Source organism: Desmodus rotundus, chromosome 6 (genome assembly GCF_022682495.2).
Source record: "Desmodus rotundus isolate HL8 chromosome 6, HLdesRot8A.1, whole genome shotgun sequence".
Classification (NCBI taxonomy): Eukaryota; Metazoa; Chordata; class Mammalia; order Chiroptera; family Phyllostomidae; genus Desmodus; species Desmodus rotundus.
Genome location: NC_071392.1, coordinates 7,011,776 through 7,035,777, shown reverse-complemented (window position 1 = coordinate 7,035,777; position 24,002 = coordinate 7,011,776). Strand labels below are relative to the sequence as shown.

At 45.3% G+C, this 24,002-nt stretch overlaps 1 protein-coding gene across 3 annotated transcripts; it reads right to left on the bottom strand.

The window, feature by feature from the left end:
• Positions 1-2,111: 2,111 nt before the first annotated feature.
• Positions 2,112-23,535, bottom strand: HERPUD2 (HERPUD family member 2). Of its 3 annotated transcripts, XM_053926437.2 has the most exons (9): positions 23,394-23,535; positions 22,790-23,199; positions 14,034-14,111; positions 10,654-10,770; positions 8,112-8,266; positions 7,650-7,772; positions 4,391-4,714; positions 3,447-3,561; positions 2,112-2,972 (listed from the first exon to the last, which is right to left on the bottom strand). In XM_053926437.2, the coding sequence occupies exons 2-9, from the start codon at positions 22,934-22,936 to the stop codon at positions 2,811-2,813; spliced, it is 1,221 nt and encodes a 406-aa protein (XP_053782412.1). In that variant the 5' UTR covers positions 22,937-23,199; positions 23,394-23,535; the 3' UTR covers positions 2,112-2,810. The 3 variants fall into 3 exon arrangements, with proteins under 3 accessions (XP_053782412.1, XP_053782413.1, XP_053782414.1); XM_053926438.2 differs by lacking the exon at positions 14,034-14,111; XM_053926439.2 differs by lacking the exons at positions 10,654-10,770; positions 14,034-14,111.
• Between the last annotated feature and the right edge of the window lie 467 nt (positions 23,536-24,002).

The window sequence follows — 24,002 nt, the reverse complement described above, 5'->3', positions numbered from 1 at the left end:
CTGATGTCTCAATTACCTCCGCATTCTGATCCTCCCCACCTGCCCTGTGTTAGGATCTGACCCCTGGAGCACTTCTTCCAGGTTTGACAGTTTATTTCTTTAGCTCCCGCTGAACATCCAGAGGTCTTCCCTCTGGAGGCACTGAGGGCGCCATCCTGAAACAAGCCACCCCTAACCGCGGGCCCTAACCAGGTGCAAATGTGAGCACACAGCTCACCCTGCCGAGTCGGTTCTACCGTTTTCCTGTTATAAGCAGTACAATGACTATCCTAAAAGCTCCATCTCACACATGTGTGATTCCCTTTCCAACTGATTCAGAGCGTGCACCTTTGCAATCCCTCACTCAGTACTGAACTAACTACTGGGCGCTCATCTACCTCTGGAAATAAATTAACAAGCATAAACACACTCCCCAACCTCCTATCTGGTAGGAGAGACAAATAAGAAAGTAAACTTAAACTGCAACAATGTTAGATGCAAAGAGTAGTGCTTCCAGGGAAAAGCTTTGGAAGGGCTGGGCCATTAGCAGAGGTCTGATAAATGACCACAAGTGTGAATGAGTTCAAGCAGAAAAGAACAGCAATTCCGAGCCCTGGGGCTGGAAGGAGAGCGCAGGAGCTGGGAAGCCCAGCCTAGTTGAAGCCAACGTGCACAGATGATAGGAAGGGACAAGGCCCGACCTCTCAGGACTTGGAGGCCATGCTAAGAAGTCTAGTCCTTAGGAACAGGATGACACTGAATGATTCTGTGCAATTTTGAAACATTGATCTTCACTGGAGGGGCTATATATGATTTTACCTTCCCCGATAGCTCCACCAGCACTATCATCGTACCGATTTGGTTTTCACTTGTACACGACTCTTGTTTTCACGCTTATTGCCCATGCTTGTATCTGTTTCGTACTGTTTGTGGACCCCCCCACCCACAAAAATCCTAATCCCCAGTGTGAAAGTATTAGGAGGTGGGGTCTTCCGGAGGTAACTAGGGCAGGAGGGTGGAGCCCTCATGAATAGGGTTGGTGCCCTTACAAGACAGGAAACCTTGATTCAACTCTCTGCAAACCAGGAAGTGGACCTTCACCAGACATGGAATCTGCCAGCACCTTTATCTTGGACTTCCAGTCACAAGAACCATGAGAAATGAATAGTCTACTGTTTGAGTCACCTAGTAATTTGTTTCAGCAGCCCAAACTAAGAGAGTATGCTTGTCCATTTCCTAATGAGGTGCTTTTGTTTAACTGAATTACCCCTTTTAAATCCTCAGCTGAGGATTGTTTTAATTTTAGATAAAGAGGAAGAGAGAAACGTGGATGTGAGAGAGAAACATCATTGTTGCCTCCCATATAAGCCCAACTGAGGATCGAACCCACAACCTGGGTATATGCCGACCAGGAATTAAAACCTGTCTTTTGGTGTTCAAGATGATGATGTTGCAACCAGCTCAGCCACCCAGCCAGGCCTGAATTACCTGAATTTTTTAATTTACTGAATTACCTTTTGCTTAATGTTCTTGTCCTAATTGTTTGCCTTTTAATTATGTATGTCAAAACATTCTACACACAACAACCTTTTTTTAGGGATACACGTATTTTCTCACCTCAGTATCATAGAGGCCCTTCTCTCTGTTTTCTATTACTAGTACCACGGTTCGACTGCTCCAATTCCACCACGGCCTCCTGACTGACATCTATAATCAGAAACCTAATTTTGCTTTGCAACTGGCACACCAGTCATCCCTTGAAATGTCACTGTTATGAATCAACAACTGAGAGAACTCATGGGTTTTCTTAATCTATTTGGTTCTCTCATAGCTAATACATTACATGTGAGATAAAGTTCTTCCATGCTACGTCCTCCCATCCTTATCTGTTCAATTTTAATTAGCTGCCCTATGAGAAACTTACTCCCTTCATATAACTATGGAATTGGCTTATATAGGGATTTTCTCTAAAAATTATTGAGGTTTCAGACCACCTGAGAACTAGCAGACAGCTACCTGGAGTGGAACGAGGTGAAAATGACCTTGAAGACTTTCCCAGCTACTTGAATTTATATAGATTTTTTGCACATAACGCATACATTACTGAAGAATTTAAATAACTCATAAGGCAGTTTACCATAATTGACCTTTTATTTTAAAAAATTACAGGGAATGATTTCCAGCATATCGTATTTTATAAAAGTACTGCTTATATCAAACATGTTATATCACTATTAATTCCATTGAAGAGCTGCCTTTTTTTAAGGTACCAATTCCAAATGATGGGACACTTGCTCTTATAATTGAAAGTTCCCATTATTTATTCAAATGTCAAAATTAAGATTACTCAGAAGTTTATTGCTTTATGGCTGGGCAAGATGCTACTAGCACATGTTAGGTAAATAATAATTTTTTAAAAACTATGAGGTCATTCTGTTTAAAACTTTCAGGATAATTCACAGAAAATAGATAATATTTATTCAAATTACAGATTGAAGGGTGGGCTTATTATAGATACTTCTATGTGAAGCAGCTCTTTAAAGAAATAAGATGCACATATAGGTCTGTCTGGTATAATACACATAATTGAAATTAATAAACCTGGAAGACCAATATTGTTATGCTATGTTTTGTTAGGATCTTTTTTAAAAAAAATCACACATTTAGTAGTCCATTTGTGCTTAAACTATTCATATGCAGGAGAAGCTTAAAGAAAAACACCTCTGTACATGATGATGGGAAGGAAGTAATAAATTTTTTTGAAATTGCACTGTTATTTAAAACACGGTCCTAAAGCCAGACCCTCCTTGGCAGCTGGCTGTCTCTCAGGCCTAATTGGCAGCCTGGGGAGGCCCCTCTGGTATCAGCGAAGTAAAGAAGGTGGTGATGAAAGACCACGCGGACGCCATCAACCCCGGCCTGTGGAGCGCGCCGGTGTCTTCACCTGCATCCTCTCCACTCTCATCTTCAAGCCCGTCGTCCATAAGACGCTCCTTGCAAACAAAACGAGAAATGGACTCCTAAGTGATTAAACAGCTACATCAACTCATGACAGACAAGGAGAGAGGTAAGTACTTCCCTGCAGTAAGAAGGAATGTGAGAATGAAGTAAGAAAGTGGTACATGGCTGGTCATTAGAAATCTGTGTTAAATCCAAAACTGATAAATTCCTTGCTGTTTGAGTTCAAAGGGATAACTGCCAATTTAATACCATAAATTCTCCCCACATGCAGTTTTCCTTCTAGGCTATTTTAAGAAGAATAACATCAGTTCTTCCCATTTAATTCTAACATATGATTCTAATGTAAGTTCTCCCGGATGAAACCACACAATTTACATGTTCACTTTCCTTCACGTACTAATCCACGAATACTCGTGGAGCCCCCCGAGAGTCTTTTATCACGTTGGTCTCACACAGTGCTGAGGACACACCTGTATTTAAAGTATACCGAGACCTCATTTGCATACCATTTCTTCAAGTTCTAGGTTGTTTGCATCTTGCCCATCATTAACTTCTGCATTATTGCGGGGAGCCTGCTGCTGACCTCCTTCTTGCCTGAAAGGAAACCAGCCAGCTTGGTGCCTGTTCAGTAAAATAAAAAGAAGTTGCAACTGTTTTTATTTGTAAAACTATGAAACATTAGCATCCTACAAGAGAAAAACGATTAGAACTATAATAAATGAAAAGATGGTATCACCTACTTCACACCAAGAACTACCCCTCGCAAAGCAAGAACAGCAAAACAGAAATCATTTTAAGTCTAAAAGTCTATCATGGGTTTAACTGGCTCCACACTAGATATTAAAACATGTCAGGAGTCAAAATCTTTTTTTGCTATTTTTCTAAATGAAATTCAACTAGACATCAGTTTGCCTCTTGGGGAATCAGGAGGAAAGGCAAAGTTAGTCTACTTATGAAGAAAAGAATCTGACCTGTATCTATAGGACTTACTATCGATAACTATAATTAAAAAGAACATCTTTGTAGAAGAATGAATAGGCCCTGCCAGGTAGCTCAGTTGGGTGGAGCATCAGCCTGATACGCCAAGGCTGCGAGTTTGATTCCAGGTTGGGGCACATACAAGAGGCAACCAAAGAATGCATAAATAAGTGAATGACAAACTGATGTTTCTTCCTCTCTCTAAAAAAAATAACAATAAGAATGAATCATATACTTCCTGAAGTTCTAAATAATTGATAGAGCACATCTGGTTGAATTACAATTTTTATAAGCGACAATAAAGGAAAAATTTGCTTCCAGACCATTCTGATAAATGTTCTCAACTCCACATAACTGCCCTGCTTCTGACGCCAGACCTGTTTAACCCGACACCCGTACTCCCTCACGCAGCACGCACAGCCGCCTGCCGAAAGTCGTTAGGAGAAACGGGAGGGTAATGAGCGTCACTCACAAGTACACCAGCAGCATGGCGCCCATCACCATGACGAAGCGGCTGAAAGACGAGTAGAAGTACACAATGCTGAGGAGGATGGCGGCGCGGGAGAACGTGTACATCCAGTCCAGCCAGTCCCGATTGAAGTCCTCTTCGTTCAGCACTGGCCCTCCCTGTGCGTTCATCTGAACGTTCTCATTTATGGGTCGGTTTTCTTGGGCCACGAGGTTTGGCGCGGGCGGGGGTTCTTCTCCAGGAACATGTGCCAGGTTTAGAGACTGTGAAGGCGTGGGCTGGGCAGGGGTGGCGTCCAATGTGGCCTGAGCCGAAACTGCAGCTTGACTGGAAGTCACCAAAATAAATGTTAAAAAGGAAAACACTTCGTCACACTCCAGGGTGTTTTTCAAACCCTCCTGGGTAAGCCGCACGCATTTTTCATGAGCCTGCCATGGCCGGTCACTGCGCCTGCCCCCCATCTCACGGGGAAGCACGAACCCTGCGGGCACCAAGACTACGGCGCTCAGCCTAGCCGGGGAGGGGCAAGGGAGGGGGCGGAACAGCCACCCACCTCGCTCTTTTCGCCCTTGCACTAAACACGCTATAAGGCAATGACCCGTCTCTTTTCCAACTGTCTCACTGATGGCCCCCTTTGTCATTCTACGTGGAATGAATCCCCCCACACCTACCACCTGTCCCTCAGACCAGGCCTCCAAAGATTTGTCTGATAATACACATCAATCACCACTCTGCATCCGCCGTCTGAGGTAGAGGAGTTGTATTAGTATTTTAAGATACTAACTAGATTCCAGGTCACAACACCTCAACCCCAAAGCTAACTTCTGGGAACTCCATCTGGCAACCACTGGTCTAGATCCTTTGTCAAACTTACAAAGAACTGTGGCCCTGAAGTTTGCTTATAATTGCTTGAAAATTAGAATAAATCCCCCTATAAAATGCCCCCAGCACAATGCTAATATACCTGAGTCTGCTTTCAGTAACCGGCGGGGGAAGTTGTGCAAGAAGATGGCCGTGAGCTGGTAAGTGCCGCAGCTGCAGGGGAGCGCACAGCACTCACTTCGCTCGGCTACCTTTTTGTATGTTCAGATTCTTGTACAGTCGAAAAGTTTAAAAATCAACATAGCAAAATAAAGTAAACGAAATTTCCTAGGCTATGAAAGCCTATTTAAGCCTGTATGCTAATACCTTCTTTCTGCATAGGGCTTTTTAGTTCCAAAACACTTGCTACTACCGCACAGATATGCTAATTCATGGGTGAGCTATTTCATGAAGTGTGGGAACTTGAGGCTCCAAAGGTAAATGATACACACAGGATGAGATGATCCGGAAGCAAGCTACAATAAGCCCCACTTCCCTAACACAGTTCTTGTCAGATAGTGAGGCAGGGGTGTAAGCAGCCAGGAGGGTACTAAGCGCAAAGCAGGCACTCAAATGACAACTACTGTACTGCCATGGCTGCAGCTCAGGGGCAAACAGCCTGCCTGGGGCCATGCAGGAGAACATTAGAATATGAGGTTCATAAAGCAGGTCAGCTCTACGGGACACAGTCGGGAGGAAAGATAAGGACACAGACTTCACACTGTCGCTACAGCCCTCAGACACCTGGGGGCGGGATGGGGAATGGCTGACTGGATTACATGGCAAGCAAGTTAACAGGCAGCAGTTGGATGAAATGCAGTAAAGAGCCCAAAAGGAGAAAGCAATGGCAGTAAAGTGGGTCTAAAATGAGAAAAGATCTGGGTAAAAAATGGGAAGTAAGAAACAGGGGAAGGACGGAAACTAGAAACGACATAGTAGCTCACCCTGGGCATTTGCTGGGTTCAGGGACAACAGAGGCCAGCATCAAGGCTGGTTAAAAGCATGGAGAATGACAGAAGAGACAGCGTCACTGACAGGAGTCAGGCAGAAGAGCGCCCTTCAGAGGCTGGTGCAGTCAGATTTTGGACACTCTGAACTTAGGGAAAGGCTGACTGCCCTGCGGACACTCCCAGCGACTTGGTGGAGATGCAGGACCAGGCCAGGAGAGGAAGAGCTGGGCGCGGCCACAGGGAACCAACAGTAAGGCCCCGGGAGGGGAGAAAGCACTGCGAGGAGAAGGCGGTACCTGCCCCGCCCCCCCAGACTGAGCGCCACAAACACGTGGTAAGTACACCAACACGTCTAACTGGGCAAGGAGCGCTACCGTTTAGAGCAGCAGTCCCCAACCTTTCTGGCACCGGGGATGGTTTCCTGTGAGACAGTTTTTCCAGGACCAAGGGTGGGGGGGGCGGGCTGTGAGGACAGGAGGCGGAGCTCAGACAGTAAGCTCAGGGAAGCCTGAAGCTGCTTTGCCCGCTCACCTGCTGCTCACCTCCTATTGTGCGGCCCCGTTGCCAACAGGCCACTGACCGGTAGTGGGGGCTGGGAGCCCTGATTTGGAGGGCTGTCCAAGGACACAAAAGGAGTGACAAGAAGGATGAAAAGGATAACAAAATCAGAGGTGTAGGACAGGAGGACATTAAAGAGAAGCCAGAAATGTCGCAGGAAAGCACAGCAAGTCCGGCAGAAGCGCACCGAGTCCGTGCGCTCAGACTGCTCCGAGCTGACCGGCGGCGGGCCCTCGCGAGGACGCTGACCGTGCAGGAGTGCATTCGCCACCCTGAGTCCCACAGAGGTATGTGCCTCCTTGACATGTGATTCTTTTTATTCAACGGCCAATCTCTTCATGGAGATTTGCTGCCTTCAAGGGAAACTTTCCTACATGTTCTCCTCTTAAACAGATAAAACGTTGTATCAAAGCATCTCAATATAATGAGAGGCGAGAGGGAGAGTTGGAGAATAGGTTTAGTTGCTATGAACCATTTTTCCTTTAGCCAAATGATTTTTTTTTAAGTTTCTGCTGAGATGCTTGTGTACTCCCTCTCATAATAATTTTTTATTTTTTTAAAGATAATTTATTTTTAGAGAGAGGAGAAGGGAGAGAGAAAGAGAGGGAGAGAAATACCAGTGTGCAGGAGAAACGGTTGCCTCTTGCACGCCCCCAGCTGGGGACCTGGCCTGCAACCCAGGCATGTGCCCTGACTGGGAATCCAACTGGTGACCTTACGGTTCGCAGGCTGGCGCTCAATCCCCTGAGCCACACCAGTCAGGGAAATCATAATAGTTTAAAGCTAATGAAACACATTAGTAAATGCAACCCCAATCTAAGTGACTTAGGGTAAACACAGGAAGGAGAGCAAACGCCACCGCGAGTGGAGGAGGGCCTGGCGCACGCACTTACTATTGCATGTAATACTGATGCGCGTACATCTGCTGCCACCACAGCACCTGCAGCGGGCTGAACGCGGGGTACACGGGGAATCCGGCCGCCACGGCTTGCCCGGGAAGCTGGTTGTCTACATTTCTGCCAGAACGAGGTAAAAAGCATGTCTTTCAGTGCTCTGGAAGTTGAAAGCATTTCTCTAAATTTTAATTTCTGGACTACAAGTCATCCTAGTGAACCGGAACCTGCACCCTAACAAGATCCCCGGGTGATTAGCACAGACGTTAAAAACCGAACAGTGCTGCCCTGGATGGTTCTGATGTAGGAGCGGCTTTCAAAAGCAGTGCTCAACGGAGCCCTCTGTGCTCAAAGACATGTAGTTGGGTAGAGGGATAGCTCTGAAACACGCCTGGATCCCTGCAGAGGGCTCCCAGGACAGTCAGGGGGAACAGCGGGGAGAGGCCCGCAGCTCCGGCTCACCCCTGCGTGGCGTATGGGAACCGCTGACTCTGGGCCGGGTCGGTCTGCACGTGTGGAAGGACGCGCTGCCTCAGCCCTTCCGGGGAGGAGCTGACAGCCAGCGGCAAGGCTTCCGGACTGGACGACGGAGTTGCTGATCCCGACTGATCTGGACTCTACAAACAGAAATGCAATTGCTGGTTCAAGCAGACTGAATTCATTACCATCATGAGATTTTAGACACACTGCTAAATAGGGATTTATGAAATCCCTCTGCAAAGAGTGAATTTTAGGAATTTACTAATTTGAATCTTGAGATATTTTAATTCTGATGAGGCTGAAGACTTCAGAAAAATCAAAATTGCTTAATTATACAACAGTTTATCAACTAGAAAAGGCTAAGTAGTAGAGTAAGTGTATACCAAAAAAGCATATAAAATCGTGAGATTAAATTAATGCATGCAAAGCTCTTTTCACGATACCTAGAAGATAGAAAGTGCTCAGTAATGGTACGAATTTCTGTGTCACTTAAACAGTTCCAATGTGCCAGGTGCGGTGTAACACGCTGTTAGTGATGCACTGGGTTAGAGGTATGAGGAACATGCTGGACATCAGATCTGGGTGATCTCTGACATTAACAAGGAACATAACCTTAAATTTCACTTAACCTCCGAGTCTCAGCCTTCCTACAAAAAACAAGATTGAACTAGATTTTCAAGATTCCTTTTAGTTCTAAACTTGTCAGTTCATAGATACCACCAACAAATAAGTTTTTCTGATGAACAAGATACCAGTCGGAATTTTAAAGCTCTCGTGCTCCAATGATGTCAGTAACTCACCAGGCTCAACCCCCTTAAACTATACAGCCCCTGAAGAGCACCCCAATTTGCTGCCACTTGAAAACAGTTTATCAAGGGTTTTGTGTGAATTTAAAATACAGTTACATCCTACACCAATGAGAGTTCTCCCACTGAAAAACCCTGGGTACATCGTGCCCTGAACACCCTCCAGGTTTGCTGGAACCGCCCCTCCCTGCTCGGCCCCCCAGGGACAGGCTGCTTCTCTGGTGCCCATCCTCCCACATCTGGCCTGTGGGAGGTCCTGGGACATTCGTCTTTTGTAAAACTAACAAAAGCTTTCTCTAAGACGTTACTTCACACAAAACAGGTATCAAATATCTGACGGGGGAGTCTGATTCTTAGGGACATGAATTTGGGAAGGCTTCTTTTTAAACAAGATTTGTCATTAAATGGACCATAAAAAGGTGGTTAATTAAAAATTAAAGAAAAGCCTAGTCATCTGGCAGCCCAGGCTAGTTTCTCTGGATTTCCGACCTTATTAGATAACTCTCTCATGACTAGATTATAAGACATTTTCAAATCCCACTGAAATTTCTGTGACAAAACATTAAGGGGAGCTCAACTTCTTTTTGACATGTTTAGATTTTCAGAATGCACCCTGAAAAACTGAACGTATATACTAATGACAGGAAATCACGGCCGAGGAACCACGAGACAAGTCAGAGGGTTCTTTCTCAACAAAAGCTGAGGCAACACAACTATGCCCAAGGATTACACAGACGCCGGGCCAGTGCCCGTGTTCTGTGCGAGGGGCCAGTGCCCCTTCCTGTGCAAGGCGGGGAACAGGTCGAGGCCCTTGGGCTCACTGACAACACACACTTCAGTTTAACATCGGCTAAACTCCCATGACTGGTACTAGAGAACACTGCCCACTGAGGCCATACTCAGTGAACGCAGCAACTAGAGGATCCAGCTCTTCCAGAAGCCACTAACTAGCATCTGCTGGAAGATCCTTCGACCAGTTATCTCCACTCACCCCTCCTTCAAGTTTTGGCTAGATCCTTGACAAGAACTCTCTCTCACCTCCAAACGTTTCATATACAGCTTTTACTGGAAACCAAAAACAATTTAACGTAAAAGGACTTGGAACAGTATCTTTAAAACTTGGAGAGAATATCTAAGTAGAAAAGTTTTAACTATTAAGAATTTCCAAAACAATTTTAGGTAAATGAAAAAATAAGGCAGAAGAAATGAATACCCAAGTCTGGAAGAGCTGAGCAGGTTCAGTAACTTTCCTCCAGCAGGGGGAATGTACGCCCAAATTCAGTCATTTTAGAACATAAAATTCGTGACCAAGCAATCTACTTAGAAGATTTAACATGTTTAAAACTCAAATAATTTAATCCACCTTGAATAAAATATACAATATTAAACACCTTAAATATTTGTGAAATTTTACTAGCCTTAGAGGTTATATTATAACCATGTCATAATTGTTTTCTTAGTATTTCAGTAACTAGACCCCTGAAGACTGGATCTATTACTGACCCACATACAGTAAATTATAACTCCCAGGGAACAGGCTTCAGAGGACAGCACTGTATATTAGATTTTAAAAACAAAGTTTAAGTGCCTAAATCAAGCCATTCAAATCACAATCTCACAACCCACAAGCTCTGACTGTTCTGCTTTTTCACTTAGTTTTAGAGGCAAAATAAGGATAATCAGGAGACGCGCACACGTCCCCTCCCACGACCACTCACAGAACTGCTGCTGCTGGACGCCGGCCCCTCGTGACCTCCGTTGCTGGCACTGGACCCGGGAGAGCTGGGCGGAGTCCGGGCAGTGCACACGAGGTGAACCGTGTGGCACTCGTCTTGCTAAAATCAAAGAAGAGAGAACTGAAAGGGCGGAGCTGGAGAAGGTGCCATCCAAACGCCAGTAGCTTAGAGGAAACACTCAACTCAGAGGGGTGGTGGAGGGATGGGGAGAAAAGGCATACAACTGTAATTGAATAACAATAAAAATTAAAAAAAAAAAAGGAACTTAAGTTCCTTTCTAGCAGAGCCATTTTTAGTGAGGAATTTCTGCCACGTGAAGGTAAATTTCCCAGTTTAGAATGTGGAGCCCTCCTGAATTCAGCATTTTCCCCATGCTCGGAAAACAGTCAGAGCACTCAGTGACTGCTGGGTGAAGGAAGCGACGGCTCTGCGTGCGAAGGAGCCTGGAGGCGAACAGTGCTGTCACACTGTGCCAGGGCTGCCTGTGACTCCAACGTAAAACACCTGGCACCTTGATGCCAGAGCCGCAACAGCCACGCTGAAGCCCAGCCCCGCAGACTCTGAGTGGTACAGACACCTCCACCACTTAGGACTTCACAGCTCTAATAAACAAACTCAAAGAATGTCACCATAACCTCATTTGCCTTAATTTTAACAAGGTGATGTATAGTTTATTTTTTAAGTCAAAATTGATTTTATATTTATATAAAGCATGTATTTGACCTAAATTCTGTAAATATCTCATTTCTATAAACCTACAAACATGACTAAAAAATATTCTAATAATGATTAGGATTGACATTTTAGCTTAGTGATTACATGAGTCTGTCTATACTTAGGCAGGAAGTAAAGAAGAGGGAGAAGGGGAAGAGAATAAAGGAGGACAGAGGAGAACACAGCATAGCTCAGCAACTTAAAAAGAAAACAGAGTATGATGAGGAAAGGGGGCAGGAAGATGAGGAAGATGCCCAGTTGTGAGAAAGAGAAACAATGCAAGTAGAAACTAAGCCTTTATCAGCTGCCTACCGTAAACCTAGTGCTGACTGCTGAGGAGGGTCCCAGGAAGGTGAAAGTCGGCCCCACCCCTAACGATGCCTTAGGTGCTGTTACAGATCAGACCAGCACGTTAGAGCGCAATTAGAGAAATACGTATCACAGTCTCGTGCACAGAACTGAGAAGCAGAAACCACAACTGCTTTGTTTAGGAGTTTAAAGAAAGACGTGAACGGGGGGGGGGTTAAAACGTGAAGAAGAGGCATTTCCAGAGCTACTGTGCCAGGCGATGTGCCGAGCAAGGAAGATGGAAGGCACTCCCGGTTTACAACGTCCCCTCAGCTTCAGAATAGAGAACTTTACAAAGCGTCCAACTAGAAGATCTTTACCCTTAGAAGCCTAATTTCAAAGGTCCTATGACTCAAATTAAGTCATAGTATTCATTTTCATTCACCTTTGGGGAAAATCGTCTGTAAAACAGTTCATAATGAAACAGGTAAAGCTAATGGTAGCATTTTCATTGAAAAAAAGGAATACAGTGACTTTAACAAAAACAGTTCAAAGATTAAAAATGTAAACATATTATTCAAAATGTTTTATATAAAGGGCCAACAGTCCTTTGACTGAAGCATTTTTATTTTAAGTCTGGTCAGAAACCATTTCTGGCAGCAAGAACCTTTTAAAAAAGTATCCATGTGCAAACTACATAGCTATCTTTGGGTTAAAATAATAAAATAAATATCTATTTCAAAGAGTACATAGTCGTGATGTTTTCAGAATAAAACAGGGAGGACGACGAAAAGGCGAGGCACGGAGGGCTTTCAGGGCAGTGGAACTACCCTGTAGGACACTGTAACGGTGACCACGTGTCATTATACATCCGTCCAAACCCACAGGAAGCGCAGCACCAAGAGGGAGCCCTAATGTACACCACGGGCTCCGGGTGGCTGTGACGTGTCAGTGATGCAGGTTCGTCAGTGGTAACAAACGTACCCTCGACTATGAAGTGTCGGTAGCAGGGGAGCCTGTGCCCACGGGGGGGAGGTGGGGGTACATGTGAAATCTCTACCTCCACTCAACTGAAAACTGCTCTAAGTAAAGAAAGTCTATTGCAAAGGGGCAGGGGGGTGGGGACCTGCTACAAATTCCACTACTTGTGAGGGAGAAAGAAGACATTAAACCATCTTGGCAACCTGAAACTACATGATTGAAGAGAAAACGGCAGCGAGAAGTCACACTGGCAAAGTTAAAATGTCCAACTATCTAAACAGAAGGAATACACTGGTACGGGATTTCTTAAAGATTCCCACAGGTAATCATAAACAAAAAGAAGAGGAGGAAGATTTCCTGAATCAGATCAGGGATATCCAGAACAACATTCAGAGTTAAGTCGAGGGGGAGGAGGGGAGGTGGAGGTGGAAGAGGGCATAAGGGAAATAATGGTAATGAAAAAATCCAATGAAAAAATAAACTATTAAAAAAACAAAAAAAAAGAATGAAGTAAAAGGTCTGAGCAAAAACATTGAAGCTGTATATTCAATTTTGCTACATTCACAAAAAGCAGCATTGCAAATGCAGAAAAGTTATAAAAGTATAAATTCCACAAATAAACATGAGTTAAAAGCCACCATTTAAAAAAAAAAAAAAAAACAGCACTCCAGCTGATTGTCAAAAAACTATATTGAAATATACCGTATTTTTCAGACCGTAAGACATATCCCCCCTTTTGGGAGGAAAATGGGGGTGCATCTCGTAGTCCAAATGTAGCTTACCTGGCTCACTGGAGGTTGAGGGGCCAGCGGTGGAGTGGGTTTTTTTTTTTCCCTATTGTCCTCCTCTAAAACCTAGGTACGTCTTATAGTCCAAAAAATACAGTGTTTTTCACTCTAAGCACCAACATTCAAAGGTTGCTAACTGACAGACACCTGGGCCTCCTTCTATTTCTTGCCCTGAGATTAACTCCTAACCCAAGCAACCCATGTTATAATGTTGCACAGTCTGGTCAAAAGGGGATATAGGACAGGAGACTGCTATCAGTGAAAATCCTCACACACCGCAAACGCTCTTCTCCTGCACTACTGAGAGGTTGACAGCGTTTTCTTACGCAAAATGCCAAATACCTGAAGACAAACATACAATCCTATTTCAGAATTAGCTCTCGGAGAGACATACAAAACTGCTCCCTAAACTAACTGAAATCTATCCCCATGTTCTTTACATTCTAGTTCACAGTAACCTGCAGCGCTACCCAAGCGGGCTGGTTTAGTACCTAAAAACTGAACTGGCTGGACACCGATGACATTTCCGAACAACTCTGCTCTCACTCTCTGACTGTGTCTGGCAGCACGTAGTGGTAGAAATCCGCTTACTTTTCTGAGAATGTCTTTCAGCTGCAGATGATCGGGAAGCAGTCTGCCCGAATACACCAACCTCTGATCCTTCGTCAACTGAGAAATGGGACAAAGAAAAGAATTCAACTTTTTCTGATTATACAAAATAAAGCTTGAGAGTAACATGCCTAAATATGTGTAAACTCCCTTTAGGTACAAATAAGCAGAAATCGGACATAGTTTAAGAATTTTCTTTTTCCAAATTCCATTTAAGACATTAAGAACTCAGCAAATGGTAGCCTATTTATTGTAGATACAATGAAATGTGGATAATTACCAAATTTAAAAAACCAGAAAACAGGTAAATTGGAAGTTTATCTTCTCAGCCATACTGCAATGCATACGTGACTATCACTGTACATCTTCAAGCTGTAAATGAGGAGGTGGCTGGCCTTCCGTTAACAGTCAACAACGGGATAAAATCTGAAAGTCACCAGAGGTATTTGTACTGTTTTATCAGTATTTTTCATCTAGAAGTATATGTAAGATTTATTTTTTCTTTACTAACATCATGCAGACCAACTTACTGGTTTTAAGGCAAAAGCCATTTGAATTTAGTTATAGCTGTAAATAAACTAATAGATTTTATCATTCCTTCCACTTTCTTGAATAGCTTTGTACATTTTTGAAAAACATGAGACTAAAGAAAAATCAACTCAATTGCACGGAGAGCAGCTGCCCTCTCTATCAGCACCCCGCAGCAGGAAATACGTTCTGGTTGTCTCTGCTCTATTTTGTACTTTTGGTAAATCTGCTGAGAGTTCCCACTGCTAGCACTGAAGTATTTACAGTTAGAGCGTTTGTGTGTACTCCCCCGAAGACCTCCTATTTCATAACTGAGGAACAGGCAATGTTCCTTAAAATCTATTGAAACAATTAAATAGTAGCTATATCAACAACTCTTACATGTCAAATCCAAGCAAAACTGTAGTAATTTTTAAATAGACTATATATTCAACATGGCCAGTAAAAGAGGTTTTTATAGTAAAAACAATCATAATAGAAACTGCCACACTGAGTAAGATCGAAGGTCCTTAGGTACCAAACGTCAAGGGTTTTGGTTTAAGTATCACGATGAACTCGTAGAATTTTATACTTTATACTGGACTGCCACTTTTTCAAGTCCTCAAATGGTACTCTCTTTTGTCGGGAGGAGTCCAAGTGGGCTCCCATGCCATTCTGACATGACCTCTGTAGTCTCAGGTGGCTTCCTTGCTTTTAGGCACAAAATGCCCCAGGTGCCCCAGCCAGGAGCCGTGGTTCCTTTTCATGGGAAATGCTATCTAAAGACCAAAATCTGGTATCTGAGAGTACTTTACTGCCAGCTGTCATTATTTCTAAGATTCTTCATTAAGGAAAGCTGGAAAGTATATAGTTTTTTAGAAAGAGATACTTAAAAAGTTCACACTGACATTTCTGAATTAAATAAATAGGGCAGTATATGGGTTTTTACTTATTTTTTTTCTATCTTCTCTCACCTTGAAAGTTTTGCTTGCTAATGACATTAACAAACATACCATTAGTAAACTTACTTATATGCTCCATCCTACTACATACAATCTCAAAGTAAGAATGCCAATATCGAGTGAAGTTTAAAATTTCTTGAGGCTTTCTACAGTCCCTACATACATCCCACTAGAAATACATAAAAGTTCTGTGTTTCCGAATTACCTGGGGTAATTCCTTTTGCAGTTATGTTGCCATCCTGACGTTAAATCATTAAATTACTGTGTTACCATGTAGGAATTACTTTCCCCATTTAATTTTTTAAATTATATGGCAACAGAGTAAAAATTATAGAATGATGTCCATTCAAAGAGGTTTAGTTTCTGTCCCTGTTCCCTCCCTCCCTCCCTCATCCTGAATTACCCTTCCATCACTTCTCTTTACCACTACCACGGATCTCAACACCAACACCGACACCAGCACTGCCTTCTTTTCACACACGAAAAGCAATCCCCTACAGCACTCTTCTGTGCCTGTTCTCTCCCTTGCTATGCCCTGGAGACTGCGCCTGAGCGGTGGGAGGATGTCTTCCCCATTCTTTCTGACGGGTGAGTAAGGCTCCATTACATAGAAGTACTACAGCTTACTGATGGACATCTTTTTCCAGGCTTCTGTCACCACTCACAGTGACCTTCTTTCACATTATTCTGTTTATTTCTGTACTCCCTCAGAGTACCCTGCAGCATGGAGACCCCTAGTGACCCCGATAAAGCAATTTGGTGGACAGCAGGGCAAAAACTCACCTGGAGGGGATGTTAGAGACAAGGAGAGGAGTGCCGTTAGAGACACTGAATATGCACACGACACACAAGGAGGTTTGCACTAAGGACAAGGAAGGAAATACAGCAACAGCCAGAAGGGAAGTGGAATCAAAAGAGGGCCTGGGCCCTGGCCGGGTGGCTCAGCTGGCTGGAGTGTCGCGGCACACCAAGACGTTGCAGGTTCAATTCCCATTCAGGGCACCTACCTAGGTTGTGGGTTCAGTCCTGGTCTGGGCGCATACAGAAGGATGGATGTTTGTCTCACATCGATGTTCCTCCCTCTCTAGAATCAATAAATATATATCCTCAAAAAAAAAAAAAAAAGAGGGTCTGGTCTTATTTGTTTTACTGCTTTGTGTTTTTTGTTTTTGTTTTTTTTAAGAACAGAGAAAAACATGTTTATATGCCAATATGAATAATCTAGTAGAATGGGAAAAAACTAATGATGCAGGAGAGAAAAACAGGGAATTTAAAAAGCAATGACCTTGAGTAGCTAACAACAGGGGGCAGCTGGACTTACAGATAAGCACAGCAGAGACAGATGAAGAGTATTAAGAAACTTGTACAAGACCCCACTACCACCACTCTGTGCCTCAGTTTTCTCATCTGTAAAATGAGGACAATAACAGTATCTATTTCACACAAATGAAAATGCACATCAATCTCTTAAAATAGAGCACAATACCATCGTAAAAAATACATACAACAAAAACAAGTGTGGACCAAGATGGGGAGAAGATGGAATCCTCACACACTGGTGGTGAGAATGTTCATGGAACAGCCTTTGTGGGGAAGTTTGGCACTTCCTCCGAAAGTAGAACGGAGAGTTACCGTATGACTCAGTGTATACCCAAATTCACAGAAAACTTGTTCAAGAATGTTCACAGCAGCATTGTTCATATGCCAAAAAGCCGGAACAACCAAATATGTTAATAAGCGAGTAAACAAGATATGATAAGTATGTACCTTGGAGCACTGATGGTCCATAAAAAGCAATGAGAAGTGATACACGTCCTAACGGATGAACCCTGTAAATACCACAGGGAGCCAGACACAAAGGCCACAGATTTCCTACACTCCACTTACAAAAAAGCCCCTCGCAGGCAAACCCAGAGAAGGAAAGTAGGTGAGTGGCTACCAGCACTGGGGGGTGGCCGCGCGCGTGCGCGTGGGGCTTCTCTTTGGGCGATAAAAGTGTTCTGGAATTGGACGGTGGTGACAAGTGCGCCACTTTGTCAACTACTGAAAGCCACCGAGGTGTCCACGTTAACAGGCAAGTTTTACAGTATGTAAATTACACCTCAATAAAAAATACTGTTGCCTTAAATTGAATATCCTTCAGAGAAGCAGAAGTTTTAAAAGGAAAAGGAATTAATTTTACTGTGAATGAAAATAGAGCAAAAGAAATTTTCATGTGCTAAAATTAGGTAAGAGGATTTGAAAATTGTTCTATGTAAAAAAAATTGCCTCTTGTTCAAAAATATAATTTAAATATCTGAAAAACCAGTGCTTAGATATGACAGCAAATAACATAATAATCCACTGAATTTTCATCTAGTTATTTTAGATTATAAGTATTAGGAAAAGTATAGATTTTGAGATCTCAATTCAAATGAAATTTTACTTGTAAAAGTGACAGTTTTACTCATGTAGACCTGCTAATAACAATATCCTTTACCTGGACTGAAAATCCATTTCTGTATTAGGTAGAGTAAGTAATGCTAGCTGCTATAACAAACCCCAAGATCACGGCAGCTTAACATAATAAAAGTTCATTTTTCTCTCAGTAAACAAAAAAGATTGTGTGGCACCTTTTAAACGTAAGAGTTTAGCCCTAGCTGGTGTGGCTCAGTGGGCTGAGTGCGGGCCTGTGAACCGCTGGTTCGCTGGTTTGACCAGCAAAGGATGGCTGGTTCGACTCCCACTCAGGGCACATGTCTGGGTTGTGGGCCAGGTCCCCAGTAGGGGGCGAGAGAGGTAACCACACAGTGATGTTTCTCTCCCTCTCTCTCCCTTCTCCTCTCTAAAAATAAATAAAATCTTTAAAATAAATAAATAAATAAATATGAGTCCAGAAGACAGAATCAGTAAATCTAAAATAAAGTGCTAATGAAACACCAGTTAAATGTTTTGCTGTTACGAGACTGGCTGCACAGACTGATATATAAACATACTTGGCCATATCTGTTGAGAGCATCACCATTCTCCCTGTTGCTCACAGGCCACATCAAGCAACCAGCAAATCCTAGCAGGGAGAGCACTGCCACAGCCCGCCCCGCCCCGCCCCATCCCAGACGAAGCCTGCTGACATGTGGGGCCGCAGAGGCAGCCGAATGACCAGGCTGGAGACGTCCTGACGCTACTCTGAGTAGCCTGGAGACAGAACTCTACCACTCCAATCAAACAGCTGCTGACCCAAGACACTCCACTCCCCATTGCACCCACACGGCCAAAACCAAGGTGAGGAGCGCTTACCTGCTAGCGTGACACGCAGAGATCAACCCTGAACTGGGGGAGATTCCTCTTCTTTCTAAAAGCGTTACGTGTATTATTACCTAAGCGACATTTAATCAGATATCAAAGGCAGATACAATACTATGCATCCCTAACGTATTTTAAATATTCACAAGAGTCTGGCAGTTGAGTTTTACAAAGCCAACAATACTTCGTATTTCTAGAAGTCACCCAGTTGGTATCAAAAGCTTGAACTTTTGTATGTGAAGAACTAAATGGGTCTCTCGTAATGACGTCGGGCTCAGAAAAGCATGTTCTTAGTATAGCCAACTCCGGCATCACCGAATACCTCAGTAAAAGCAATCTGTAACTTACAGTTAGTTTGAAAAACTGTGGCCCAAGCCCTTTGAAAGTAGTAACTGCCAACATTTCAGTACTTACATATAACTGTCAAGTCAAAGAGCTTTAAAGAGCTGTTCCCAAGACACACAAAGAACATGCTTTCTGTGGGAAACGAATTCTGTGGATTCTGCTGGAACACATCTCGCGCTCCCACTAAACCCAGCCCACCTAAAGCCCCAGGAAATCCAGAAACACCGAAAATAGAAGCAGTTTACCCAAGCTGTCTCTACCCCTTATCTCCTTGCAACAACTGTAAGCAAAACCAGCACACAGAGCTTAAAGAAGAATTTCCTCCAGAACTCCAAGCGGACATTCCCTGCTGAGCTGTTTGCACTGGCAGGCCGGTATGAATCAGGCGACGTACAACAGAGTGTGCCGAAATACAGGGCTGCTCTGGGTCACACGAAGGAGCAGGGATGGGACAAGACAGGGAAAAGCAATGTGCTTTGAGTCTTAAGATATGCTCCCATATCCTCCGTATAATTTATCAAAATAAGCAGCAATAACCTCACCCTAATTGATACTCGTCAGAACAGTAATAAGGCTACATTATCTATTCACCTGCAGCCGTTAGATGGCAAACCATGTAAACAGACACCTCTTTTTATAATTCTTGTAATTTGCAAGTATACAGCTGAGAAGGCCAAGTCCCTAAAGGAATTGTAACGGTTAAGGGCCAAGGCTTGCCAGTCAGACAAACCTGGGTTTGAATTCCAGTGCAACGTTAGCTCTGAGAGAATAGGTTTTAAAAAAACCTCTCATCTTGTCTGCTTAAAACCGTTGTCTAAGAAAAATATCCCCGTGAACCTTCTCTTGAAACAGCTCCACGTGCCCTTACTCCGGACCCCAGAGGGGACCACGCCTCCCGTGCTCCTGCGCACCCAGTGCAGCCCTCTGCGCAGCACTAGTCCCACCACACCAGCTGTCTGCTTTCGTATCTGTGTCCCCCCACTGCGCCTGAGCTTCAGCGAAGGGCTCTTACCGTCACCTTTGTGCTTAGCACATACACATTTGAATGCTAGGTTAATAAAATCCAAGTTAAATAAATAAATGAAGCCCAAGAAAGTGTGCTTGCAGTGGGGGTAGGGGGTAGTGTGTTTGTTCTGGGTTTATTGAAGGAGGGGGAGTTGAATTTCAAATATCCATGTGGAGATTGTCTGTGATTAAGTCACTATCTGACCTTACAACTAGAGCTTAGGATTTCACACACTGTTGCCCAATTCCATTAAAGGCATGTAGACACATGATCTACCCTTGCAGAGATGAAAGGACAACTTCAAGTCTCCACTCTTCTCCCTCCCCATTTCCCTAGTCAGCTCCCACTTACTTCCCTAGAAGCCACCGCCCACAGGGACCCGTGCTCTCCGCCAGCCAGGACCCTCCGCCAGCCAGGACCCTCCACCAGCCAGAACCCATCAGACACAGGCAGGAACAGCACAGCCTAGAGTTGCCGCCTTTTCTCCTCCTCACTGGGCACGGGGACCCTACTCTGCTTCCGAATCCACCCACCTCGACCCCTAGATGAGCAAGGAACCAGGCATCAGAAATGATATCTGCTAAACACCAACACAGCGCTTGAGACACTGAAACACAGAATAACATTGAGTAGTCGTTGTGGGTGGTTGTAAGTACTAAACTTCCTGTATAAATGTATTTTGTTGGTCATGTAACACTGCTGAGGTTGCAAAATGTTTTGTTCCAATTAACCACCTTACACAGAAAACCTGTAGGACTCCAATTTCTATTTCGGGACCACCTGTGGCTTTGGGGTATCATTAAACAGTTGGTCTGTTGACAACTGCGATGTGGTACGTCAGAATGTAAGCCTGCCACACCGAACCACCATAGAAAGTTGTCAGTGAAGTTCTATGAAAATAAACACATGTGCCCCGCCCCTAGGTCCACCCACTCTCATTAACCAACAAGTAACCTTCACTTGGAGAAGACTTGCTGGAGGAGGGAAAAGGTCAGGTTTGCGGCAGTCCGGTAATTAACAGCCTACACACTGTTTGCACAGCAAACGGTCTCCAGTGTGCAAGGCAGCAGGCAGGGTTGGAGGGCGGGGTGTAAAGAAGTCTGCAACTGATCTGTCCCCAGCAGCCGGTGACCCACAGGGCTGCCAGCCCTGCCCTGGAGATTAGTGCGTGAGGAGTGCAGATAAGGCACGTGGGTTTCACGCCCCTCTCAGAGTTTTTACCAAATGAGAAAGTTTTAGAGAAGTGTAACTCTTGGTCTATCACAATGCGAACCGAGTCCCTGTTGGTTTAACAGTGCCACATGACGGTCCTCGCGTGAGTGCGCACAGGAGCACACGCAGCGACAGCACCACTGAGGAACGGCCGCGCTGCACTGTGAGTACCATGGAAGTCTACGGCTTTAAACTCTGACTTCTGAAAAGCTCTTTTCCACTTCGAAAATGTGCCAAACCAATCATATGCAATGGGAAATCTTTTGTAAAGCAGACAATCTTAAACCAAATTGTTACCCCCTGCGTAAACTTTAACTTTCAAACAAAAGACCTGCATAAACGAGAGTTCCAGCTGGTTTGTCCCAAGTACTTAAATACCTGAGAGCTTTTCTTTCCTCTACTAAAAATACTTGTATCACAAGGTACTGACAAACACAGCTAACGCCAACTAAGGACTGTTTTTCTAAACCTATTTTCGCAATAACCGCAGTATTCCCGTAGGTATTCTAGAAATCTAAACTAACTTAATACTGCACCACTGAATCAGTCCGAATTGTCAATATCTGAATACAGATCAAATACCGTCTTTACTTATGAAGACTTTTTAATTATCGACAATGCCCTTCCCAATCTACCTTTGGGCACAGATGGAGCTGTACTCTTTGTATTGTATTTACTGTCTCTGCAATACCCCGATGTGATTCAGAATGGAAAACACTGCCACACTGACTTACAAATGGTCATGTGAAAGGAATAAAAAGATGTACCAAATGGTTGGGGGAGGGTGGGGGTGGAAGGGCTGTTCTCTTCTAAATTAGTGAAATTTCTGTGTCCTGTACAGGAGAAAAATGAGGGAGGGAGGGGCAGAGGAGAGTGAATCTAAAACTCATTACTGTTTGCTTCTTAAAATATATATATTAGTCTTCAAAGTGTATTTTTTATAGGAGTACATACTTATTTCCAAGAAAAAAAAATTGCTCTTCAACAGTGACCAAATTTCTGGGTCACGGGGTGAAAGTAAAAAGGAATTTTAGTCGAATAAGCAATAAAGGCTTTACTGTGAACTGTAATGTTTCTCTCTCTTTTTTTTTAAGGATGTAACTGTCATCCTATATTAGGTTGATGACTCTAAGTCCAAGGAAAAAGGTCTTTTTTGTTTTCATGCCTACCAATTCTTATGTCCCTTGATATTTCTGTGCATTCTTACTAATTAACTGAACCTCATCAAGAAGATATTAATGGCTCGGCCATTCAAGACACATACACACACACACCACTTCAGAACCCAAAATACTTCGCCGTCTACCAAAAGAGGTCTGTCTGCCCCAAGAGGGCCGGGGGTGAGCAAGGAGACGGTGAGGACGGGGCGCAGGGGCGTGAAAGGCCGCGGGCCCGAGCCGCTGCGACAGCTCGTCGACACTTACTGGTTTGCTAGGGTAGACGTTAGACAGATGCGCTTTTAGTTTCCCCACGGTCCAGTTCAAGAAGCAGCTAATAGTCTGGTCCCTGTACTTCTGATTCGGTGCCTTAATGATGAGGGTCACAGGAATCTCCATCCCGCTTTGGTCCATGGTGCCCCCAAAGCCGAAAACAGGAGGAGCAGCAGTGAAGAGCCCGGAGGAGCCCAGGTGGTAACTCCCAGCGCGACTGGGGTGGGGACGGAAGCGAGCGGGTTCTCAATATTCCGTGTCCAAGTCAGTCACAAGTGCGTCGGGCGATACAAAGGCCATTGCCTGTACCGAGGGTGACGGACGGTGGCGGCGCTGGGGTCTGGGGGCCCGGCCGCGGAAGCAGCGTTCCCCGCCAGGTCCGGGCTCCGCAAGGCTCCACCGGACTGCGGGGGGCGGCGGGGGGAGAGAGAGAAATCGCTGAGAAGGGAGGAAGGGAAGGGTGGGGGCGCCACGGCCCCAGTCACCGCCCCTGCCCCCGCCGCGCCCCCCCCCAACCTGAAACGCAACAAGGCCCCTACGCGACGGCCCCGCCGGGAGGGCTGGAGAAGGGGCCGGGCCGCTCTGGGGACAGGGATACCTGAGAGAAGGCCCCGGGGCCCGCTGCCGCCGCCCTCCGCGCCCAGGTAGGGCCGCCGGCCGCGCAGTAGGGCCGGGCGTCCTCCGCGGCGGCCGCTCCCTTCCTGCGCCTCAGCAGCGGCCACAGCCAGCCCCGGGTCTCGCGAGGCGGCGCGGTGGCCGCGGGGAAAGTTGGCCAGAGGGCGCGGCCCGCGGTCCGCCCGCTCCCCGGGCGGGGCTGGCGCGAGGCAGGGCCGCGCGGCGGGGGGCCCGGCACCGCCCGGGCGGCGGCAGGTGGCACGAGGGCGGGGACTGGAGCGGCGGCGCCCGCCGACCGCGCGCCCGTTTTGTTGTTGTTTTTGTTGTGAGCCAGGTTGGGGCCCCTTTAAGCCGGAAGACGCAGGGCGGAAGTGCGTCACGCGCAGCCCTCCTGAGGCGCGGCCCGGACGACCCTGCCGCCGGCCGCCGCGCCGACGTTCCCCACTGGACACCCTTCCGGGGCCCCCGGTCACCGCGCGGCCGCTCGGGCCGCTCGCAGCGCATCTGGCCCCGCTCCCGTGGCACTCGGGCCTCACCGCTAGCTAACCGGGCGTTAGCCTGCCCTGTTCGCCCTCACCCTGAAGATTTGGGA